The sequence below is a fragment of the Dipodomys merriami genome, unplaced genomic scaffold (assembly GCF_024711535.1).
Source record: "Dipodomys merriami isolate MVZ:Mamm:240054 unplaced genomic scaffold, mDipMer1.0.p SCAF_35, whole genome shotgun sequence".
Classification (NCBI taxonomy): Eukaryota; Metazoa; Chordata; class Mammalia; order Rodentia; family Heteromyidae; genus Dipodomys; species Dipodomys merriami.
In genome coordinates this window covers 12,698,179-12,723,505 of record NW_027205048.1, presented here as the reverse complement: position 1 = coordinate 12,723,505, position 25,327 = coordinate 12,698,179, and the positions used below count along the sequence as shown (strand labels likewise).

At 47.3% G+C, this 25,327-nt stretch overlaps 2 protein-coding genes across 2 annotated transcripts in view; both read right to left on the bottom strand.

The window, feature by feature from the left end:
• The window catches only part of LOC138803954 (cubilin-like), a 51,324-nt gene extending 45,641 nt beyond the window's left edge, over positions 1-5,683 (bottom strand). The window contains exons 1-4 of the mRNA XM_069988222.1: positions 5,584-5,683; positions 3,424-3,453; positions 1,708-1,843; positions 337-524 (exon numbers count right to left, since the gene is read on the bottom strand). Of these exons, the coding sequence (XP_069844323.1) occupies positions 337-524; positions 1,708-1,843; positions 3,424-3,453; positions 5,584-5,638 (409 nt within the window). The 5' untranslated portion in view covers positions 5,639-5,683. The remainder of the gene's footprint in view (positions 1-336; positions 525-1,707; positions 1,844-3,423; positions 3,454-5,583) is intronic.
• LOC138803855 (scavenger receptor cysteine-rich domain-containing protein DMBT1-like) overlaps positions 1-25,327 on the bottom strand; it is a 202,241-nt gene that overhangs the window by 157,458 nt on the left and 19,456 nt on the right.

Sequence of the window (25,327 nt, the reverse complement as noted above, 5' to 3'; positions counted from 1 at the left end):
CTAAAGCCACGTCTAGTGTATCAGGAACAGAATGGACCAGATACTTTGTTAAAGTTAGTTTCTTAATTGTTTCCCACCCCCCAGAGGTTATCTGATCCTTTATAATAATAAAAATGCTATCAGAAGAAATCTGTTGGCTGTAGCACATCATTCTCTTTAGGAATCTCTTGGAGAAAAGGTATGGTCTGTCCCCAACAGGTGTCACACACCTGGGTACTAAAGCCACATCATCAAGGGCAGAAGGGTCAAACGAAACCAGCATTGTGCCCAACATGCCCATAGCTAGGTTTGCATAGGACAAGAACATGAGCAGGAAGCCCTTCCACCCACACCTACCTCCTTTAAACATATAGAAATACACTTCAAAGAAAGAAGGTGGATGCTTTGGTTCTCTGGAGTATTGGATGGTCAGGCAGTTGATAGTGGATCTGAATTTCACGTAAAAGCCTTCACAATACTTCCCCAAATAATCTGACCCTGGAAGTCCATCAAAAATGTCCAACTTCTCCTTATCACAGGTGAAGCTGTGGAGTGGAGGGAAAGCAGGAATCAGTATTTGGAACTGTCCATTCTCTTCTCTGCCATCTTGTTCCATCATTGATCTAAAGCAGAATCCCTAGAGCTGTGCTATAAGAACAGCGCAGCCCCAGCGAACAGTCCATCACTTCTTCCAGTACGAAAACAGTTACTTCCCACCTTTTTCTTCTCTTCAGAAAGTATTTTTGCTACCAGGGGAAGAAGACTTTTCTAATTTTCATCCATTCCAAAGCTCTAAGAAGCTTAGCCTATAGCTCTGCTGTGTGCCGATCTCTTCAAGTACAAAAGACAGTAACACATAAATACATCTTCTTCTTGTGTCACAGCCACTAGTGAATGATGCCACTTCTAGACACTGCCTCCCCCTAAAACTCCTGTTGCAGACTAGGCTAGCTTTGGGCCAACCTTGGCTTCTATCTTAGGCTATTTATAATGATGGCAATGCGGCTTCCGAGTTTAGAAGAACATACAAGAATTGTGTGTGCGTTATCACAGGCCACATTGGAACTCGTTCACACTGGAACTCATTCAAGAAATACTCCTAACCCGGTATATCATCACCAAATGATGATGATGATGATGATGACGATGATAACAATAAATAAAAATAGTCCTCAAATCCAAAACATAGTATCCTCAACTAGGAGTCATGGATAGAGAGATAGGCAAGAATACTCTGATACTTTAGACCCATTTGCCTGTGGTACAGCAATGGGTCGCAGGTGAAAGGAAGACATGCAGTTTCACCAGGAAAGGTGCTTACCTGTTGCAGGTAGTCATGTCAAACAAAGCATGAAATAGAGCCATCAGAGGACTTAGGCATGGGCAGCGCAGTCTGGCAGGGGTGAAAGTTGTATCCTGGCAGAGAGCGTGATGGGACAAAAGGCAAAATGTTGCTGGATTGCAGTGTTGACAATCCATAGTGTGTTACGTTTGGCACAGAGACAGAGGCCAGAGAGAGGCGAGAGAAGAGAGCTGAGGTCAAAGCACCAGACTGTGAAGGAAACGCAAGACTTCACCAAGAGCTTGATGAGCTATTTTCATCCATGAAACAGGGACAGTGATGAGTTCCCTGTCATGGAGGCTTTCATGGGGAACAGGAAGAGGCCAAGATGGACTCCTACCGAGGAGCCCCAGTGCCGTCAGCACACATACAACCTCGGTACTCACTTGAGCCTAGGGATTATTGCTGCAATCCGGTGGTCCTGCTTCACTTCGATGACCCAGACACAATTTGTTCTTGGCCCAATATAGTTTGCAATCTTTCCCTCATTTACTTGGATCAAACCTCCACACTCATTGTGGTCTACAACGAAAGAAGAGGAACCTAGAACTCCAGAGTATTCTAAACCAATGACAGGCGGTGCAATTCCTGGATCCGGTCAGTTCCCACCCTCCTAACTTCCTGTCTTCTAGAGCAACAAAATATTGATGATGAGTATACATGATGAGCTTTGTGTAGCCTTTTCAAAGATTTAAAGGAGGCCCAGACCATTTTTAAGTACCATCTAGCCAGGTGCCGGTAGCTCCAGCCTGTAAGCTACTCAGGGAGCTGAGATCTGAGGATCACAGTTCAAAGCCAGCCCAGGCAGAAAAGCCTCTGTGAGATGCTAATCTCCCATAAACTACTCAGAAAAAGCCAGAAGTGGTGTTGTGGCTAAGTGGTAGAGCGCTAGCCTTTAGCAGGAAGAGGCTGAGGGACAGTGCCCAGACCCTGAGTTCAAGCCTCAGGACTGGCAAAACAAACAAACCAAAAGTACCATGGATGTTTGGCTGGTTGGAAAATAGATGAAATAAGTATTTCTGTCTTGAATATCCTTTTTATTAGACCCATTGCCTGACTGTGAGCAGAAAGTCAAGCATACTATTTCTGCCTTCCTAATAGTATTTTCTATTTCTTTTACTTTTCTCTTCTTTCTTTCTTTTTTCCTTCTTCCTTTCTTTCCTTCTTTCTTTCTTCCTTCCTTCTTTCCTTCCTTCCTCCTTCCTTTTTTTCTTTTGTTATTGTTGTTTGTCAGTTCTAGGGCTTGAACTCAGGGCTAGCGCTCTACCTCTTGAGCCACAGCACCACTTTGGCTTTTTTGGAGTAGTTTATTAGGGATAAAAGTCCCACAGACTTTCATGCCCTGGCTGGCTTTTAACCTCGATCCTCAGATCTCAGCCTACTAAGTAGCTAAGATTATAGGCTTGAGTACCAGTGCCTGGCCCTAATGGTATTTTCTAAAGACAGACTTGAGAAATAGTAAATAGGCTATCCTCCTATCCCTGGAGAAGATTATAACCTGTCAGTCAAATGAGAATCCTTTCCCCTAACTCCTGGGGAAGGGCCTAGCAGCCCACTCAGGGAGGGCTCAGCCTCCAGCATTAAGGTTGGAGATGAAAATAGCTCTTCCTGTTGGCCTCTTCTACATGGGATGGTCCCAGACTCAAGACCTTCCCTGCACTTTCCCTGACCTCTAAGGGATAATCAATCCATCATGGAAGGTGAGCATCCCTCCCAACTACAGCCCCCATGCTCACTCTCCTTGTTCCTCTCCTTCAACGCTCTCGTGTCTGACCTGATCGATTGCGCTTCCCTCAGCCCTCCAGTCTCTGGGATCCAGGAGGAGGCTCCCTCTCCCCTTGGCACCTGCTCTGTACAGAGATGTCTCCTCTCCCTGCCTTGGAAGCTAAGCAGCTGGGCAGCTGCAAGAGGACGGCATCCTGCATGTTGTTGGGAAAATAGTGATTGCAAGACTGGCATAGGTTCCCAGGTACAGAAATGCCATGTTCTTTTCATCAAGAATTGTCTCCACACTGCAATCTTTGTCCACCTGGAGCCCACCAAAAATACCTCGTCTGTGTATGAAGAGTTCTAGAAGATGAGATTGTAATGGCATCATTTACCTTTTAATTTTTTTGGTGGTCTGACTCTGGCTGGAAGAGAACAGAAATCAGTATGAGAAGCTGAAGTACTGCTCAGTCAAGGCAGGTAAGCAAGCTCACTATGAAGCGGAGCCTCGGTGCCAAGGGCTGAGGCTGAGCAGATGGCAGAGATGACACCACCGTCCTCCCCCCACCCCTCCCCCAGCCATCCCTCCCCTCCAGCAATCCTAGGCCCACAGAGAATAGGGCCGGAAGAAAGCTTCATTCTACTGTCTCCAGACATCAGCTTTTCTTTTTCTCTACATTCTCCTCTCTCAGATCACAAAGTATAATGACCTACACCAACCATCTGTAGTTTGTCTGTGATTTTTACTTTGTTTCACTGGGCAAAAGTCTCAAGTCCAAGGATTCTAGGTGGTCCTGGGTAACTCTGGCAGTCTGCTACCTTAACACTGACTTGAGCAATACTTTATGCTGTTAACACTGTAACAAACCAATACTTAGTTTTATGTTGGAGTTGATCAATTGAACAGATTATAAAGTATAGAAAATAAACCATTCACATTTCTTCACATTTCAGGATTTCCAAGACTTTGCTTGGATCCACTCATTGTTACGTGTTCACAGGGGTTGGTGTTGGTACTCTCCCTCACAGACATCAAAGCCTGCACATCACAGGTCTTCTCTTCCTTCCTTCCTTCCTTCTTTCCTTCCTTCCTTCCTTCCTTCCTTCCTTCCTTCCTTCCTTCCTTCCTTCTTCCTTCCTTCCTTCCTTCCTTTCCTTCCTTCCTTTCTCTTTCCTTCTTTCTTTCTCTTTCTTTTTAATAATATATTATACTCATTTTATATTCATTCTCCTTCCCTGTCATGCCTTGTTTTCAGGACATTCATTTCTCAAGTTAGACAATTAGTTTCATCACAGGGTCTTACATTCTATTCTTACAGTACAGGTCATCCCGGCCTCCCACGAGCATCTTATCCATCCTCCTCATCTGTTACTGCCTTCCTCACCTTCCTGGGGCTGTGTGGAGCCTGTGAGGTACCGAGGAGTCAGGCATGCTCGCTTGCACTCTCTCTCTCTCTCTCTCTCTCTCTCTCTCTCTCTCTCTCTCTCTCTCTCTCTCTCTCTCTCTCTCTCTCTCTCTCTCCACATACATACACACACACACATACACACACAGAGCTAGAATCTCTGACAGCTCTTCTCTAGAAAATAAAAATATGCTTTGCCAGAAGTCAGAACTCAAGTGCAAATCCATAACGTGCTGTTCACAGTGTACAACCTGTCCGAAGAGGATTCGCCTGTGTTATCGCCTCTGATCTACATTCTTGACCCCAGGCTTTCAAGCATAGGGAACACACTGCCCTCCTGCGCGGACCTCCTAGGGTGAACTAAGTGATGTGCTCAGGGAGTTCCTCTCGAAGCTTTCATCACTCATTGTGCCTTTGTGGCCTCAGGGGAGATTCATGCTCATATGGCTGTGAAGATCAGAGAAGGAGCAAGATCTGGCCAAGTTCATAGTGCTTTTTAGCTTTTAGTTTCCCAATGAAAGCTGGCCTATCTTCCTACCCGTAAATCCTCAAAAAGAGCAAATAGCTTTGCTCTTCTGGTTCTTCTAGCCCTGATGGAAGCTTCTGGTTATTGCTGCTCTGAACATTGCTACAGTCACCAGCTAAAAAAGCTCTGGGCAGAGACAGAGCCCAGGGACACTGCACGCCCATCCAGAGGCCTCAGGTTCGCCTTGGGTCTCCCACTCAAACACATTTCCGTAGCACCCACATCGAGCACCACCACTCATCTTAGCCAAACTCAGATTAGCCAGGCTTCGTCCAGCTCAACTCCCCACCCTCCATCTCTCCCCACACACCAGCATTAACATAACTTTCTTGGGCAACAAGGAAGCCCTCAGAACACATGTCTAGATAGGTCCCACGAGCCAAGAGTATGTTTAAAAATCACCATAGCATCATCCCAGGACATGGGCATTTTCTTCTTTAGCCTTGACTCCTCTGACTCTCAGAGAGCAGGGAGACGTTTTTGTGAAAGGAGAGACACCATGCTGCCTGTCTGTCTTGATGAGCCTTTGTGAGTCCCAAGCAAATTACAAATATTCCTGAGGTTGAATAGGGAGCAGGGCGGGGAAGGGAGGCCCCAGAGGGGGCTCAGGGCTCATGCATTACCTGCGCTGATCAGCAACACCCAAGCAAGAGCTGTGAAGGCTGTGGACACCCTCATCCTGGGCAGGGCCTGGCTCCAGCTGCTGGGAGAGCTCAGACCTGCTGGTGTGGCTATAAGGAGACTCTCCTGAAATCTGATCTCCTCCCTCCCTCCCTGGAGCCACGTTGGCCAAGTGGCAGGAATGAGGGCCTGCCTGGCCCTTCCGTTTTCTACAGGTCGGTGTGAAGTGTGGCTGTGTACCAACTCACATTTACCATCCGCAGCCAGGCTCCAGGTCCTCTGTCATTGAGATTGGAAATACAGGCCAGTGTTCCCTTTCCTTTTTACCTCTACTCCAGCATTCTTAGAGAAAAGAGTCCTCCTCAGGGCATGACATGATCCATCCCCTGTGTAGGGATCTCTCCTGCCTTTGGTTAACTTATACCTTCCCTTCTACTTGTTTCAAAAGTCTCACAACACCTGGGAGGTGAGGCAGGCCAGGGACAGGCAAGCAACGGAGATCATGACATCAAGATGCTTGTCCACGGTCACCACACATCAGTGGTAGAACCCCGTTCCTACTCTCCTGACTGCAGTCCCTCCACAAGCCCTCTGAAGGCCACTCAAGGGACAATGCCACAGAAATAAGCTCTGTGGCTGCTCAAGGTCTACAAGCAGACAATGAAGCAGCACAAGGGGCAGGTGCAGAGGGAATGGGATTGCCCACATGCACGGGTATGTGTCTGCATTATAATGAGCCACATGGCTCATTGTACATGGGCTCATTCCCAGGATGCTGTCACAGTCCAAGGCAAACCGCAGTACTGTGCCTGTGATACAGTCTCACAGTTCCTCAAAAGCCTATTACGCAGAGCTTCCTTCTGGCCCAGTCATGCCAGAAGCCATTTGCCTACGAGAATTCAGAACATACGTACACACACAGACTGGTAAATGAATGTTCATAGCAACTTCCTTATAGTGAACCCACAGTGGAAACAGCCTAAATGTCCATCCAATGATCAATGAGCAAATAAAGTATAGTACGTCCATGTAACAGAATGTTATTCAGTCATGGGAAGAAATGAAGTATTGATTTATTAAAAAATGGGGATGAACCTTGGAGTCTCATGCTAAGTGAAAGGAAAGACTCTTTACTATAGGATTTCGTTTATGTCAGTTGTCAGAAGAGATAAATTCATAGAGACAGGATTCAGTCTGGGTGTAACAAAATTTGTGGCAAAGGTTGAAGGCAAATAAGTAGCGAGTTTTGATGGATATATTATTTGTTTTGGAAATGATGAAAATGTTCTAAATTGAGTGTGATGATGGCTGTACAACTCTGCTGATATTCTAAAAATCTGTAAGTATAAATTTTGAATGTGTAAATTGAAATGTTAGAGTAGTACTGTAATGTCTGCTGCACAAGAGGTGTGTAGGTAAGAAACTGGCCCTGAGCTAAAGTGGTACCCTCTCTGACAAAGAATAACTAAAATAAAAAGTTCTTGGGTACACGTTTTTAGAGCACTTGCCTAATGAGCATGAGGGCCTAAGTTCAAATCCCAATACCATATGTTTTTTATATAATGGCATTTGAGCTATATTTCAGCAAAGCTTTTATGTAAACTTAAAGACAATTCAATTATTATTATTATTATTGCCAGACTTGGGGCTTGAACTCTGGGCCTGGGCATTATCCCTGAGCTCTTCAGCTCAAGGTGAATATTCTACCACTTGAGCTGCAGTACCACTTCTTGTTTTCTGGTGGTTATTTGGAGATAAGAGTCTTATGGACTTTCCTGCCCAGACTGGCTTGAACTGCAATCCTCAGATGTCAGCCAACTGAGTAGCTAGGATTACAGGGGTGAGCCACCAGCTCCCAGCAACACAATTCAATTATTAAAATAATAAAGGTGAAGATAAAACACAGGCTATGTAGTCAAAAACAACTCAATTACTTCCTCTAGGGCGCCATTTTATAGGGCAGTATTCCCAACCCTAGTAGAATTTCCTATCCCCACTCCCAGTGGCATTTGACAATATGGAGACATTTGTTTCTTGTCATAACTTGGGGTTATAGGCAGAGTCCAGAGATGCTGTTTAATAAAACACTCTCCAGTGCACAGGAAGTCATCCCAGTCAAGAATCCCAGTAGATCCAAGGCTGAAAACTTTCAAAAACATAACGAGGTTGGTGAGTCAGGGGTAGATGTTGTACGTTTTCCAGCACGCCAACCTCCCAGGTCTCTACTGAAGACTATTACCAATATGATCATCAAGAGAACCTACCGATCGAGCTTCCTGAACTCTTACCAATTATGCATATTACAAATGAATTTTTAATAATTTGATCAAATATGCATGAAAAAACATTAATTTTTGAAGGTACTCTTCTTCAGTTTCCTGTGGGGTTGGCACCTTTTTGATGTCCCTCGTGACACCCCAGCCTTTTGTGAAATGCCAGTCCCATCTTCTGACCCATTTCCAGTGACCACACTCTTCTCTTCTGGATTGTAGAAGCCTCCTTTGTCCTTTCCAACTCATAGCTTTCTTTGCAAAGGGCCCTAATGGGTTCATGGTGTACAGGAGCTTGGCCCTTCATCAGAACAGGGTGACCCTGCTGCGTTGTGTGGCCACTGAAGCTGTCCTAGTTGAAGGATGGCGCTGAAGTAAGGTTGGAAAGTTTTCTCACTGCTCAGCATTCAATGCTGCTTCAGCTTTACTAGTTAACCCTCTGGGCCTCACTAATACGATGTGCCAAATTTCCCTCACTCCTCCTCTACCTCTGAATCCAGAAAAATCTCACCAAACTAAACCTCTCACCTTTCCCCTGCCCCTAGGTTGGGAAGAGGAAAAATGCTGATGGTGGGCAGTTCTGACCAGAGCTGGCAGCTGTGACCGAGTCTCATGTGGATTCCTTGTCTCTTGGTCCTCTGGTCCTCCTGGAGGCCCTCCAGAATCTTCTAAGCTCCAGTCACACATCTGAGGTTAGGCCTAGTAGGCTCCTTGTAGGGTCCTGAGCTGGACCAGTAGGGCTGACATTGGCATTGCTAGCACAGAAAACAAAAGCTCTCACTTCTACAGGGCTGAACTTGGAGGGGCCTGAGGGCCTCTACTTCCTAGTTCCTCCAAATTCACTGTATTCTTGGACCCCGCCCCATTCATTTCCCTATCCCATCTCCTTCTCTCTAGAGATTTCCTGCATGACCCTTGGTGTCCTTTCCTGAAGCTGTGGGCATGAAGGAAGCTGTGGACTGAGAGAATTCTTTAATTTTAACCCACAAGCACTGAGAAGGATGATGGAGTTAGCATGCTTGTCTTTCTCTAGCCTGGGAAGAACTGAACCATGCCAAGGATACTAGGAAGACATGCTGTCCATTCCCTGGAAGGTTCTAGAAGCCACAGAGAAGAACCCCTGACCCCACCACCCTTTATCATCTCACCCTTGCTGTGTGCTTAATTGGAGGGAACCCAGTTTGTAGGTAAGCCTCTGGAAACAATGACCAAAGATTCTTTATTTAGTTTTCCCCATCAGAAAGTCTGATATTTATACTACAGATCAAGACACTAAGGTATAGAAAATCAGAATGATTATTGAACCTAGGAAAAGCTCTGCCACTTCTACCGTTGTGTTCATAGCTGCACCTAGGGTTGCAGATATCATGATGCTTCGGATCTGGGGAAACCGAGGCCTCTGACTTTCTTCACGGTCGCCTCAACCCACCTCACTGCACATTTGTGCCAAGCTGGGATACAGCAGGGTACTGAGCTCTGCCCCTCATGTCTTCCATCTTCTCTGGGAGCATGGGCACAGGGAGCCAGTGTCAGAGTGCATTCTCCTGGCTTTACATCTTGGTACTTGGAGGACAGTTGCTTGTGGTCTGTGTCGTCCTTCCCAGAGTGAAGGCTGCCACGGCTAGGACCACAGCCAGGAACAGCCCTGCCGCCATGGCAGTGCTGTGGTTGCTCCCCTGCCAGCTGGCTGGCTCCTCTGTGTCTGCCACGGCCAGGTGTGAGGGGGAGAGTGAAACAATAGAGTTGGAACCTGAAGAAAAGGGGAGAATGAACTGTTGAGGAGGAAGAGATAAAGAAATGGGGGAGAGGACTGGAGGCATGTCTCAAGTGGTAGCCAGGAGGAAAAAATAGCCAAGTGCGAGTGCAAGGCACTGAGGAAAGGAAGGAAAGAAGCAGAGGAGGAGGGGAGAGAGGAAGTGATGACAGGGAAACTGGGAAGCTGGGATTCTGTTTCGGATTTTCTTCCTAGCCAGGGGAACCAAGAAAGGGTTTGTGAGAAGAGACTCACAGCTGAACTTTGGCAGAAAAATTCTGGCCAGTGGAGTTGGGGAAGAGAAAGTTAGAGCACTTAGACCCATTGGGAATGAGCTACAAGAGTCTTAGGTAGAGCTGGGATCTCACCTACAATCCTAGCTACTTGAGAGGCAGAGATTGGGCAGCTCACTCCAAGGCCAACCAGGACAAGAAGTCTGAGAGATTCCATCTCAACCAATATAAAGTGGAGTATTGTCACACGCACCCGTCAACCCAGCCATGAGGGAAGCACCCAGAGGAGGATTGTGGTCCAGACTCTCCCAGACAGAAAGGTCCTAAACTCTCCCTATTTAAAAATTATTGAAAGAAGAAAGGGCTGGGGACACAGTTCAAGTGGTAAACCCTGAGTTGCGTATTCAGATCTTAACCCAAAGGAATCTAAGCTCCTCAAGGGCAGGGATGTCAGTGTATACCTGCTTACTTTTTTGCTTCCTGGCACATTATAGTTCTTTGCTATGTATGCACTGAGGAAAGAGTGGAATCAGCTGGCCACAAGGACCAGCCAGATACGGGGTTTGTGAATACTGATGTGCTCCCATCACCATGGCAACCATGGGTGAACCGGTACTCCGATCACCATGCCTGAACGGCCCCCATTTAGACCAGAGATTCTCAGCATGCTACTGAGAATCTTCTCCTCCCCATACCAACATCCAAATGGCACCACAGAAATCAGCCCCTTGCTCTAGATGGGGGAAACAAAACGGCTTCAGAATGTATCCATACTGCCTAAGTCCATCTCCCCAGCCCTCCCAGATCCCAAGGACTGGCATTATAATTTGCCATCTGCGTTACTGTGAGGAATAATGATACCATAATGATGCTACAGAGATGACATAGACAACAGTAACAAAAACTACTGCTCACCAAACACCAGGCAAGGGCCAAGGCAATTGAATTCACATTACTTTATTTGATCCTCTGAACAGCCCAAAGAAATACGCATTCACATTTGCAATCTATAGATGAGAAGTGTGGGTCTTGGGAGTTGTGCACTCACAGGATAAAGGTGTTATGTCCATAGCCTTCCAGACCAGAACTCTCACTCATGCCCCAAAGACCTGGGGCCTTGGGGGAAAGCAGGAACTAGGCCTGACTCGACGAGTCAATGTCTGACTCATATCAGGTACTTAACTGAGGTTGGAACATGAGACCCACAGAAACATTTCCCAAGTCCTCTAGAGTCATGGGCCTGGGCCTTAGTGGGCATGGGGGTCGGAAGGTGACCGCTTACTCAGGCTCTTCTTCTCATGGGGGCCCTGCAATTGGACGGGTCCCAGGACGACGTCCACCTTTTCTTGGTAGGAGCTCACATCCCTCTTGGATCTCACTATGCAGCCTCGGTAGCAGCGGGAGGAGTAGTCGTACGCTCTGCACACCACCAGTTTACACTGCAGGTACACTGAGGGGAAACGGTTCAGGAAGTGGAAGGAATTGAATTTGAAGCGGGCGATATGGGGTGATGACGAGGAGTAGGTTTGGTAGGTTGCATCCCGTACACACCTGGAAGGGAAGAAAAGAAACCCATTAGCACTCAACCAGAGCACTGGATGTTCCATGACTAAGGCCTTGAATGCCACAGCCCATCCTGGCTGCCCACATCTCCTGGACCACCTCATCTTCCTTCCACAACAATGTGTGACCCCCACACTTCCTGTGTGGCAAGCTGATATATCCTGGCCACTCTAGCACATCGTTAGCATCTTTCCACAGCACATTTCCTGCAGGTTCACAGATGGACAGCTGGCCCATAGATCATGATGGGTTGGGGCCTAATCCTGCTGTGACCAGGGGTCCAATGCCTAGGTAAGCTAGAAGATCTCAGACAGTCACTCCAATTAGGAACACACCAATGGGCCAAAGACAAGACAGCCTGTGAACAGATCTTCCCTTTCCTGGTTGTAGGTGGGAGAGAAGGAGGGAGGGCCAGGAAGATAAAAACAAAGGGGAAGGGAGGGGAGGGGAAGGGAAAAGAAGGGAATAAAAATACAAGATGTGGACCCCAAGCAGATAAAATGAAGAGAATGTGTGGGTAGGCCTGGGAAGGGAGCATCTGAAGCCCGATTCCATCCCAGGGGCCTCCAGTGGATGTGGTTGAGGGCCGGACACAGCCAGTGATGCCCATAGGTTCCAGGTCCAGTTGGCATACCGCCCAATACAGCTCCCCCTTCTCCCAGCAAAGTGTGCCATCACCAAGAATCCTTCAGCGGAGAACTAAATCATTCGCTCATTTCCACTCATTTCAGTCACCTCACATCCATTAAATATCACCTTGTCACTGTGTGGAGAGGGGGTGTCTGGGTAGGCTTTTTCCCTCTCTTTGCATCTGAGGGGATGTCTGCACAGTGAACCCAGTGTATGAATTGTAGACCAGATGAGCCTCAACAACCACTTAGTAAGCTGTAAAATAGTCTACCTGTGCCTAAGAAGAGATGTTGCCCGTTAGAGTTTTGGAGAAGCATGATACTGAATCCCCAACTGTAATTCCTCACAGCATCCTTGCCCTGGCGTTATAATTTCTCTTAGGGGGCAGTGGCTACAAAGGTGTCAAGGACCATCCTGCAAACCAAACAGTGCTGTGCCACCCAGCAGCAGAGACTCAGCACCCAGCACCTCGGGCCTGTGAGAGTCAAACATGACCTCCCCTCATACCTCGTCCAAGGAAGCTGGAGCAGGGGAGAGCAGTTCCTCTAGGCTGGACACCACTAGCCTGATCTCTGCACCTCCTGAGGCAGACAGGAGAACTTCCATTCTCAGCCACTGCGGGAGCACAGGGGCCTCCTGCTGCCTTCAATGCCACAGTCCTATGGACCACTCACTGGACACCCTCTGCGTTCAGAGATCATCTTCTTCTTTTCATTTAGTCCTCCCACAAGACTTAAAAATGGGGGTGTCACTATCCACAGTTGATGAGTGAGGATATTGTCCCAGAGGATACTGCTCCCTACACATTGGTCTTTTTAAGGCTAAGGCTAGCGTTTGGCCACCTGGGGTCTAATTCCAGTTTATAGCCAACCCCTGTGAATGACCACTACCCACACATTAACTGGAGGTGATCCATGATACAGCAGGAAAGCGCCTCAAAAGATAAACACCACAGGTTGTCACTGCATGCAGAGAGGCATCTGACAATCTTGAACTTCTAGGAACCTCAGTAAGCCAAACCTCTGTATTTCTGAAACCTTTGGGAGCTAACTTGTGTGTGCATTATCAGACAACAGTCTAATTCTGTCCCCTGAAGACCGTCCTTACCCACTCCGGATGATATCGTAGGTCAAAGATGTGAAGTCGTTGGGATAGGGCGAAGCCACACAGGTGTCCACAAATAAGGCCAGGGAGGTGTCCGAGTGGATAATTTCAGCCTGAAGGTACAAATTCTGGTCCAGGTCAACAACGTATGGGCTGCTGGTCACAGGACGTGAGAAGGAGGAGGATGTATAGAAGGAAATGTTGATGTTATAGCCGCCATACTGGACTTCCTTGATCTCGAGCGTGTCATTAGTTATGTACATGGTATTCACCCAGGTGTTCTGCAGCATTTTGCAGCTAATGTGAATGTTGAGGTCCTTCCTCCTTTTGATGATGCCATTTGTCACAGCTGCTCTGAGGAGGTTGGAATAGCTGATGGTGTCATTGTCAACCTTGGAGAAGTAGGAGGGAGAGGTGGGTCAGACAAACGTTACCTGCTAAGGGAATTTCACTGCCCATTTGGGTTGGAATGAGAGAGGAGTATCTCAGCAAGACTCAGACGAACCCATCACCACCCTGGGGCAGCACCTGCCAACTCCTGGGGCTGCTATTACCTGAGCTGAATGTCAGCATAACAGGACAGACCCTGCCCCTCTCCACACACCCATACTCCTTGAACACTAGCCACTTCCTCTACCACATGAGGGGGCCACTATAATGCAGCCCGTTGTTGCTCTTCCTGGTGGCAAGCTGGGTGTGTCCAGATGGTCCTTAGGCCTGCCATGTCACTAGCTGAGTTTGGATCCATGGCTCGGGGCTCAGAACAGAATGTTCTGTTTTGTTCTCACTATTGCTAGGGATCTGAGGAGTTGATCACACACTTGTTCTGGTCAGAACAGTGTTGCTTGTTTTTTGTTTGGGTTGACTAAAGGCTACTGATGTGTGGTGACTGCCACTGAGTCAGAGAGATCCAAGCTTTGACTGAAGTCGGTCTTCACCTCTAGGACGTGCCCAGAGGTGGAATTGTCTTCTCTTGTCTGTCCTCTCCTTTCCTTTTCCCCAGTTTGACTGGAGTCCTGGGCAAGGTCACCTTGGCTGGAAAAAATTGCCAGAGGCAGCGTTCGATACCCAGGTGTGAGGAAGAGCCGCAGACTTGTAGGAGGCACCTTACACTTTTTCACTTTCAATTCTCATCTTTATATGTTATAATTATGTACTAAACCATGAGTTTTGTCATGTTATTACTCTTTCAACAACAAGCTCAAGTGATTTCAAGGCCAGTGCCCCCAAAGCATTGTATCCGTAGGATACATTACTTACATGGCATGATTTGAGGGTACTTTCCCCTGCAGTTAAGGCTACTTGGCCCTCTGGGAAGGAGCCCCGAGGTGTTCAGGTATAGGAAGCTAGGTGACCCCAAAGCCATTGCCGGCCGTCAGATACAGGCATTCATAGCAAGGGAGCCCATCAGGTGGGTTCAATGAGTGTCCTTCCTTTCTTAGTGTTGACTGTGTGTCAAAGGAGAGGAAATGAGGTTGCCATGTAATGACCAGCATTGCCCTAGCTCCTGGCATGTGGCAAATGTTCTATGGTGCAGTAGCCACCTGAGCCTGGGAAACGCACCTACAACACTCACAGATGAGCATCTCATGCTGTGTCTGTCCACCGTCCTAAGGTAAGAAAAAGTACTGGCCCTTGAACTGTCCCTAACATAAAAATCTCACAATCATCATTTAGGAAACAAGCAAAAATTCAGAATTTAGGATGACTGATTTAAAACAAATGCATATAAAATGTAAATCACTTGGGGTAAATGAAGTTTGACAACTAATGGTTCTTATTTGAGCACATGAGTGGTAACCTGCCAGGTGCCTTCTCTTCTGGTGGAGAAATCTCCTCCTCATCTTCCTTCCTCTTCCTCCCTCCTATGTGGGAATAGCTATAGCTTCCTATGGTGTGAAAGAGTTCTGCCTTCCTTTACTTGCTTTTATTCTGATGGTACCACAGTCATAGCTACAGAATCCCCAGTATTTGAGAAGCATGGCTGCTATCAAGGCAGGGAGCCAGGCACTGGTGGCTCACGCTTGGAATCCTAGCTACTCAGGAGGCTGAGAAATGAGGATTGTGGCTCAAAGCCAGCCTGGGCAGGAAAGCCCATGAAACTCTTATCTCTAATTAACCACCAGAAAACTGGAAGTGGCGCTGTGCCTCAAGTGGTAGAGTGTTCACCTTGAGCTGAGAAGCTGAGGGACAGCGCCCAGGCCCAGAGTTCAAGCCCCATGACTGACCAAAAAGAAAGAAAGGAAGGAAAGAAGGAAGGAAGGAAGGAAGGAAGGAAGGAAGGAAGAGAAAGAAAGAAAGAAAGAAAGAAAGAAAGAAAGAAAGAAAGAAAGAAAGAAAGAAAGAAAGAAAGAAAGAAGGCAGGGAAACAGAGCAGGTGCTCCAGACTTACCTGCTTGAAGGTGCCACAGTTTCTGTAGGGAATTGTGAATATCACGTGGGTTGGTGTTATCTGGGGATGACACAAGTAGCTCCCATTCCACCAGGGAATAACAATATCTCTGGCCGAGTAGCCCAAAGACTGGAGGTAGCTCCTGCTCACACTGGCTAGCATGTGATCCGGCAAACAAGACAGACCTGATAGATAAGGGTAATGGAATACACTGTCAGCAGCCCAAAGTCCCACAAGACCTACCACTCTTCCCATATAAGAGTCACAGGTCAAGATGGCTGAGAGAGTGATCGACCCATGACATGCATGCTTGCAACTTACATAACTGAAACCCACCACGTACCCTATAGCTCCAATCAGCCTCACTGTCACAAAAGCCCAAGGAAGACACATGGACTTAGTAGTTCTCAGATAAACAATTGGAGTCAAATGTTTTGCCAAGTTGTAGCATTTATCCATAAAGTAAACTAACTCTATGATGAAATTATAGACTGTGTCATTTAGCCATAGAGAAAGTCAATGCTTCAAATCCTGACTACATAAGAACTTGACCAATGTACACATTAGTCTATAGAGCATCTCTACTGGAAGTGGCTATGACCAGTTCCATTTCTCTTCAGAGAGAAGCCAAAGCATTAAGCCTCAGAATGTGGCTAGTGTCCCATCGTCTGGGAAGGTCAGGAAGATTCAAGCCAGATAAACATCCAGGCCTTTGGCTCCTACTTCTCACTGTGTGTTGAGAGCATCATCTGACATACTCTACCTATTCTCTACTGAACTCAAAAGCCAACACCCACCCCCCTCATCAGCCAGTGCTGGCTCTTGACCTTGTTTGGGGCATCTGGAGTCCCCAGACTCACAAGCAATGACCTCTTCTCAAAAAGAAACCCATCATTGGATCCTTAATGAGGATGCTTTATCTCACAGCTACAAACCAGGTGGGCAGAAGGAGGCTCCCCGTGATATTCCCACTGCTAACCAAGCATTTTCACAAGGGAACTTACTGGTGCTGTCATTGGATCTGATGGAACGGTATTCAGCCCGGAACCCTCTCCGAGTGATGCTGCCATCCGTGACGAATCGAATGGACATGAAGTTTGATGAGGAGGTGAACGACCTCACAGCCCCATCACAAACCCGAGCAATGATCGGGGAACTGTGTGAGGGGCCATTGAAAACCTCAATGTAGTCATAGTTGCAGCCTCCTTCCAGCCTGAAGAGACAGAACACACCGGTTAGCGCCGCTGTGTACAGAATCTATGGGACCTCAGGGAGGGGGTCAGAATTAGTGCCTGGAACCCTGATGGCGTCCATCACTGAACAAAGCTGATGACTGACTTCCTAGGTCAAGGGGCCTTATTCTCCCATCAGCCACCATGCTTGAGTCTTGGTCCTGACTTTTGAGGTCACACATCTAAAATCTATAATCCCTCTCTTTAATGGCTTTTTACAGAAAAATTAAAGAGCTCACATCATGACTAAGACTATTTTTTCCCATCCAAGAATCATGTTTTTCATAGGACAAAATAAATATTCATGAGTGTATATCGACTGGTAGAAATGAATAATTGAATAAATACACATTATATAAGTAACGTCTCTGAAACTCAGTTTTCTTATTTACAAAGGTGAAACAGCCCTGTCTGTGCAGATTGGAGAGATGTGTGAGCCTCAGATGAGATAAGCTATGGAAAAGTGCTTTAAAAATGTCATGGTTGGCGGGACGAAGTGTTAGTAGGGTGTGTATGGGGGGTGTCTCAAGAACGTTAAGTTCAGCCTTTGTATGTAGCAACAAGTGACAATACAAATAATCTTTGGCAAAGCCTAAATGACTTTCTTAAGGCAGAGAGTTCCTTGAGCGCTACAAATGCAATACAGAGAAACTATTTTGTTCGGTGATGATTGTTGGAGAAGAAGGCATGGAACCCCCTTGTCTCTTGGAAAATATCAGTACCACTTCATGGTCACCTGACCACCCCCTCCTTGAATAAACCACATGCACTTCAGGGGAGGCCCTGTGCTGTGAGGCACTGGTTTCCACTTGTAAGTGGATGAGGAATGGCTACTCCACAATCTGCAGCGATGACATCCCCATCTCAGCCCCAGAACTCACGGGAAGAAAAAGGAGGGAGCGGCAAGAGATGCACAAGACGTGCAGTTCTTCCCAGAATTATTTGCATTAGAAACCTTAAGAACGTCTCCACTCCTAACCACAATCCCTCCCTTTCATGTATTTTCTCATTCTCTGGTGACCTTCCCAATAATCAGTGAGAAGATTTTACTCTCTTCTTTCAGGCTCAAGAAAGTTGACTGGTTTCCCATGGTCACGTATTAAATGAATGACAGCTCTAGAGCTTTAGACCACTCCTGCCATCATGCCTAACCACTCCCCGCCAGTGGGCTACTGCTCGACTAGGTCAAAAACTGAACCTCTAAGTTAAAATGGCACCTAGATCCACATCTTCCCGGAATCTCTAAGCCTCACACACACTCTTTCCAAATATTTCCCATCAGATTCCCAAGGCATTCCGCCTTCCACACTCACTGAACATCTCTGAAGGTAATAGTCACGAGGTAGTTGCTTGGGACCTTGATATCCCACACACATCTGGCGTTGTTTGGGTAATTGTCAGGGTAGAACGGGCTGGAAAGGTACCCTGATGCCTGGGACAAGAAGCCTCCGCAGGAATAATTTACTGTGAGAATAAAATGGAAATGCTGATGATCCCTAGGCACATTATACAGTCAGGGGCGGGTGGGTCACAGTTTCTAACAACAAGTGATCTAGATCCAGATCATCACTGAGACCCACAGGATGCCCACCCTCCCAGGGGACGGGCTATGCTGAAGTAAGCTACCATCAGGCCCTTCTTCCTCAAGCAGTGTCCCTGTCACTAAGGGAAAGAGAAGTGTGCGTGGGATCAGGGGAGGTGAGGAGGCATCTCTGCCATAGATTTTTCAGGGACTCAGAACTTACAGTTAGGGTAGTCGGTGGAAGGAACAGATGCTGTTGACAAAGAAAAAGAACCTCAATTAATTGTCTGGCATCCTTGACAAAATAGGCCCAATCTTGGGCCTACAGCAAGAGGTTGAACCCAGGCCTTGCTGTTGGGGACTTCACAGGTTACAAAAAGGACAAAATGTCATGAGAATGAGGCTGAGGTGGAGGAAAGTCAAGGGAAGGATAGGATCCAGAGACAGGGCTCCTGACCCAGACCGAATGGAGGAGAGAAAGCAGGTAATGGGGCTGGAGGGGAGCTGATAAAGAAGGAGGGAGGGCTTCTCGGGACAGAGGGACCCACGGATGACATGTATGGGGATGTCCATGTGGGTCATAAGGAAGCAGTAGACTCAGGGAAGAATTTGTGGGAAGCCCTGAAGCCTTGGAGCTCTTGAAAGTGCTGAGGATGCGAGTTTCTTCTTCCCCCAGTGCTGTGAGTCCATAATCAAACACTTCTTCCCATAATGCCCTGCATACCCACCTAACCAATGAAAAGAGCAGGGGCTGTGCACACAGAAGCCATCAAGAATGAGCCCAAAGCAGAGGGGAGAGATATGGAGGAGCACAGCAGAGGACGCCTCTCCTCCTCTCGGGAGCACCTGTCCTAACAGGAGGGCTCCTTACTTTCCTGCAAAGCTTTCCTTTCACTTTGAAATAAACATTCTCTGTTGAACTTTTTCTTAAAAAAAACAAAAAAAAAACAGTGCTGAGGCTGAGACAGTGACATTGCACAAAGGTGCCCCTGGACCTCTGCTCGCTGAATCCAGAACTAAGCATGCGGATGACAGCAAAGAGCAGATAGGAGAATGTGGGTGACAGCAGAAGGATCGAGATCAGCCTGGCAGCAGGCCAGGAAGGCCCAGGCTCACTCTGCCTCCAGCTCTGCCAAAAGGCCAGGCTGCTTGGCCTGCCTGCCCACGACAGGCTCTGGTGCTGTGGGCCATGGGGCAGGAAGAACTCATAGGAGAAGCCCTCTCCTAGGGACTGACTGGAGATCCAAATCCTGGTCAGCCAGGCCACTGAAGGATTAAGAGGGACAAACTGTTCTGTGGCTGAGCAAAAGAGCTCAGGCCGGGGCAGGAGGGGAGGGGGGAAGCGGGGGGGGGGGGGGGCGGGGAATGGTGACAGGCAAGCTACTCAGCCATTGGATCAGAGAAGTTCCACAGTAGCAAAAAGCCTAGGCATGAGGCATGAGATAAAAACCACAGGCACTTACGAGTTATTACAGCAGGCGGTCCTAAAATGAGAAAGAAGAAAAACATAGGTCAGCACAAGAGAGACATACAGAAGCTTCCAGAAAGAAACAAGTGATATGAGGGGACTTGTCATCTGAGCCCCACTCTGAGTTATTCTGTTCCAGGGAAAGCCTGCTGCCCCTGAGCACCCCATTATTCTTTGGGGTTCATCAGTATCCCAGGAAAGATTACAGCCACCATGTTCTCTGGGACCTAAAGTCCTTCCAGTGTCTGTGGGATGCAGCTGGCTCTCTTGACACCTGACACACAAGTCCACTTCTGCCTTTTTGCCCCTTAATTGAAGATAAGAGTTCTTTGGACTATTCTGCTTGGGCTGATTAGAACTGTGATCCTCAGATCTCAGTCTCCTGCCTAACTGGCATTACAGGCATGAGCCACCAGGGCTCTGTGAAAAGCAGCTTTAACAGGTAACCAGAGATATGGGAGGTGTAAAGTCTGCTCCTGGATGGCTAGCAGACTCCACCCTCCTCACAGCAAAGTCTCCACCCAGTACTTGCGTTACCTAGGCAACTGGGACATCTGGAAGAGGTCACATCTGCATCCCCTGAGGTCATATCTGAATTTGATGTGGCCACACCTTTCTCCACCCATACCTTAGATAAGGGCTAGCCCAGGCCCAGACTCTCTCCTCTCTCTCTCTCTCTCTCTCTCTCTCTCTCTCTCTCTCTCTCTCTCTCTCTCTCTCTCTCTCTCTCTCTCTCTCCCTCCCTCTCTCCCTGTCTCTCTTCTTTTCTTGCTCTCTCTGCTCTTTTCTAGCTCTTTTCTCTCTCTTTCCACTCTCTCTTTCCTCTCTCTTTCCCAGCTCTCTCTCTACCCCAGCCACGGGGAGTGCCAACCTTCCTGGTCCCAGGAGGTCTACTGAATAAACCTACCACTTACCTGAATACCACGTGCGTGCTGGTGCTGTTCTTACTCGGCTACCTCTTTTTAAAAATCTAACAGGAGGTAGACTAAAAGCCAAGTGCATCCTCTGTTCTGAATACCTACTGTCTCGGCCAGGCCTCCCACTCCTGATGCTCACAAGGATAAGCTGGGAGCTGGGAGAAGCTCAGGCTCAGGGGAGGCTCTTCACCACCCACCTATTCCAGGAACCAAACTGCATTCACAGGCCACACCGCCAGGCTAAGCTGGTACTTACCTCTCGGGAAGGAGTTGTACTGGGCATAAAAGCCAACGTTTTGGACGCTGCCATCACTTCGGAATCGAACAGTCATAAGGTTGTTGGTAGATGTAAATATTTGCCCACTGCCATTACAGATCTTTCCTAGCAAATTATTGCTATTTATGGACCCATCATAGATCTCAACATAATCGTAAGCACAGTTACTGGTAAACTCCAGCCTATAAAGAAAATATGGACCCAAGTCAACACTGACATTCCTACTGGATACAAGTTCATGGTCTAGGTCTTCCCGAACTGCACTGGAGGACTTCCCTGCAGCTTTCTGGGAGAGAACTAAACATGGCCAAAGTTTACCCAGAGCACAGGAGTGTGGAGAGCACCCAGGCACAGACCCAGCCTAAAGCTCCAGGTGTGTCAAGGGGAGCGCTGCCCTCCTCAGCCCCCTGATGACCCTCACCTCAGGTCAGTGAAGTGCAGGGAGATGCGATAGTCAGATCGGACTTGGATTTTCCACACACACAGGGCGTTGTTGGGGTAATACGCAGGGTAGGATGGACTGGAGATCACCCCACTGCCATTGTATAAGAAGCCACCACAACTTGGAGCTGCTGTAGAGAAGAGAAGGAGAGCAACATCCCCTTTACCTTGAGGTGCTTCATGACAAGCAACTGTCTTCTAGGTGAGCATCTTCACATTTCCACCCTCCACACTCTACACCATGATTTAATGATGATTAATGGTAGTTATTTAATAAAACTATGATACAGCCATGCGATGCAGCATGGGCAGTCCTTGAGCCTTGTGCTATACAAATAATGTCAGTACCATAAGACACTAATTTTAAGGCCACAGGACAATAATAATCTATTTCAGAGGCTGGGAAGGTGGCTTGCCTTACATGCATGAGGCCCTGGGTTGGATTCCTTAGCACCACATAAACAGGGTAAGTTGGAAGTGGTGATGTGGCTCACGTGGAAGAGTGTTCGCCTAGAGCTGAAGAGCTCAGGGACAGTGTCCAAGCCCAGAGTTCAGGCCCCATGACTGATAAAAAAATATCTATTATATGCCCTTTAAAGAAAATAAATGTTATGGGCATGCCAGGCAACAAACACTCCCACCTGTAAGCCTAGCTGCTCAGGAGCCTGCAGTATGAGGCTTGTGGTTTGAAGCCAGCCCATGGAGATAAATCTGGGAGACTCTTATCTCCAATTAACCAGGAAAAAAAGCCAGAAGTGCCTCACATAGCAGAACTCCCCTTGAGAAAAAAAAAAATGAGCAAGAGCACCAGCCCCTGAGTTCAAGCCCTAACACAAACATAAACAAACCATAAATAAAGCCATAGGGCATGCTGTACCACTATTTGTGAATGTATGCTTTTGTGTTTGTGTGTGCTGTTTGACAAAATGCCAATAGCAATTAGGCACCAGGAATCATTCTTTCCACAGTAGATCTTAAGTGGCAGACCATGGTAATGAGGCAACATTGAAAGGGCAGATACGACCCTGGACTTCAGGGAAGGCAGTTTGACAGAAAAGATAGCAAGGTCTTCAGCAAATCCTTCCCAATTCTGTCACTCCACAGCTTAGAGCTTTCCAGCAACTCTGCAACTCTGCTGTCCCCAAGAAAGAGTCTAGAGTGCTCCCCCATCCTCAAGCTCCTCACTTATGTTTTGCAGCCCTTCCTGCTGTCACCTTCCTTCCTGCAGAGACTGCAGCTCCTTCCCACCTGGGGCTTCTGAGCAGCCCATCTAGGAGACACCTGGTGATTGACACTGTGGCCTTTGGCTCAATCCTCTGCCAGAAAGCGTTTCCCATCCCTTTCTAAGGAAGTGTGCGAGAGAGCCTCCTGCCTCTTCCTCACCGCTCCTTCCCTTGACAGTGCTGATTCTACTTTAATACTGTGAAACACCTGAGGCAGGAGATCTGAGTTTTCATGGTTCTCTAATACTTGTGCAGCCATTCTCAGTGGCACTTTAACCCAACACACAACTAGGTGTTATAAAACTTCCCACTGAAATAGATACTATTTATCAAGGATCCTCTGCTAATCTGAAACTGAGCTGATGCTTATCTGGCAAATCAAATTCTAATGTCTGTTTTGTGGTGCTAAGATGTGAACTCAAGGTCTCACTCTTGCTGAGCACTTGAGCATGCCTGTGATTGGTGTGTCTTTATTTCATAAAGAAACATTGTTAAGGAAGTCTAGGTGTGCTGCTGGCATTTACCTATATTTCTAAGCACTCAAGAGGCAGATACTGGGACAATTGTGGTATGAGGCCAGTCTGGGGAAAGTCTGGTGAGACCTACCTCAACACACACAGCAGATGTGGTAATTGATATCTAATCCCAACCATAGAGGAAATTTATATGGGGAAAATATGATCCAATGCAATGGAGAAAATGAGAAATATGACTAACTAAATAATATATCTAAATTATATATGTAATATGTAAATAAGTAAATATAACTAAAACGTAAGTAAGACACAAAAGAGCTGGAAGAGGAGGCCCTGTCTAGCAACTGTGAAGCTGTGATTCCAAACATATTCCTGTCCAAAAAACATTGGAAAGCTATAGAAGTCTTGCCTATCTCCTTCTTTCATTAAAAACTTTCTTTTCCCTTTCAAATAAATCTACTCCATTTACCTTACTTCCTTTCACTTTTAAATACACTTTCTTTCTTTAATTTTTTTTTTTTTTTTTTTTTTTTTGGCGGTTGTGGGGCTTGAACTCTGGGCTTGGGCACTTGTCCCTCAGCTCTTCAGCTCAAGGCGAGCTCTCTACCACTTGAGCTACAGCGCCACTTCCAGTTTTCTAGTGGTTTATTGGAGATAGGAGTCTCATGGTCTCTCCTGCCCGGACTGGCTTTGAACCGAGATCCTCAGATCTCAGCCTCCTGAGTAGCTAGGATTACAGGCGTGAGCCACCGGTACTGGCTCTTTAATTTTGTTTTAAGTGATGAGCTAAGAGAGACAGTCACATTGCACAAAGGTGCCCCTGGACCTCTGCTCGCTGAATCCAGAACTAAGCATGCGGATGACAGCAAAGAGCAGATAGGAGAATGTGGGTGACAGCAGAAGGATGCGAGATCAGCCTGGCAGCAGGCCAGGAAGGCCCAGGCTCACTCTGCCTCCAGCTCTGCCAAAAGGCCAGGCTGCTTGGCCTGCCTGCCCACGACAGGCTCTGGTGCTATGGGCAGTGGGACAGGAAGACCTCATAGGAGAAGCCCTCTCCTAGGGACTGACTGGAGATCCAAATCCTGGTCAGCCAGGCCACTGAAGGATTAAGAGGAACAAACTGTTCTGTGGCTGAGCAAAAGAGCTCAGGCCTGCTGGGGCTGCTCATAGCATGGGATAGGAGGAATGCCACAGGCCAGGGGGGTGTGACAGGCAAGCTACTCAGTGATTGGATCACAGAAGTCCCACAGTAGCAAAAAGCCCAGGCATGAGGATTGAGATAAAAACCACAGGCACTTACGAGGAGTTGTTGTTACAGTAGAAAGCCCTAAAATGAGAAAGAAGAAAAACATAGGTCAGCACAAGGGAAACAGACAGGAGCTTCCAGAAAGAAACAAGTGACATGAGGGGACTTGTCATCTGAGCCCCACTCTGAGTTATTCTGCTCCAGGGAGAGCCCGCTGCCCCTGACCACCCCATTATTCTTTGGGGTTCATCAGCATCCCAGGAAAGGTTACAGCCACCATGTTCTCTGGGACCTAAAGTCCTTCCAGTGTCTGTGGGATGCAGCTGGCTCTCTTGACACCTGACACACAAGTCCACTTCTGCCTTTTTGCCCCTTAATTGAAGATAAGAATTCTTTGGACTATTCTGCTTGGGCTGATTAGAACTGTGATCCTCAGACCTCAGTCTCCTGCATAACTGGCATTACAGGCATGAGCCACCAGCGCTCTGTGAAAAGCAACTTTAACAGGTAACCAGAGATATGGGAGGTAGACTCAAAGCCAAGTGCATCCTCTGTTCTGAATACCTACTGTCTCGGCCAGGCCTCCCACTCCTGATGCTCACAAGGATAAGCTGGGAGCTGGGAGAAGCTCAGGCTCAGGGGAGGCTCTTCACCACCCACCTATTCCAGGAACCAAACTGCATTCACAGGCCACACCGCCAGGCTAAGCTGGTACTTACCTCTCGGGAAGGAGTTGTACTGGGCATAAAAGCCAACGTTTTGGACGCTGCCATCACTTCGGAATCGAACAGTCATAAGGTTGTTGGTAGATGTAAATATTTGCCCACTGCCATTACAGATCTTTCCTAGCAAATTATTGCTATGTATGGATCCATCATAGATCTCAACATAATCGTAAGCACAGTTACTGGTAAACTCCAGCCTATAAAGAAAATATGGACCCAGTCAACACTGACATTCCTACTGGATACAAGTTCATGGTCTAGGTCTTCCCGCACT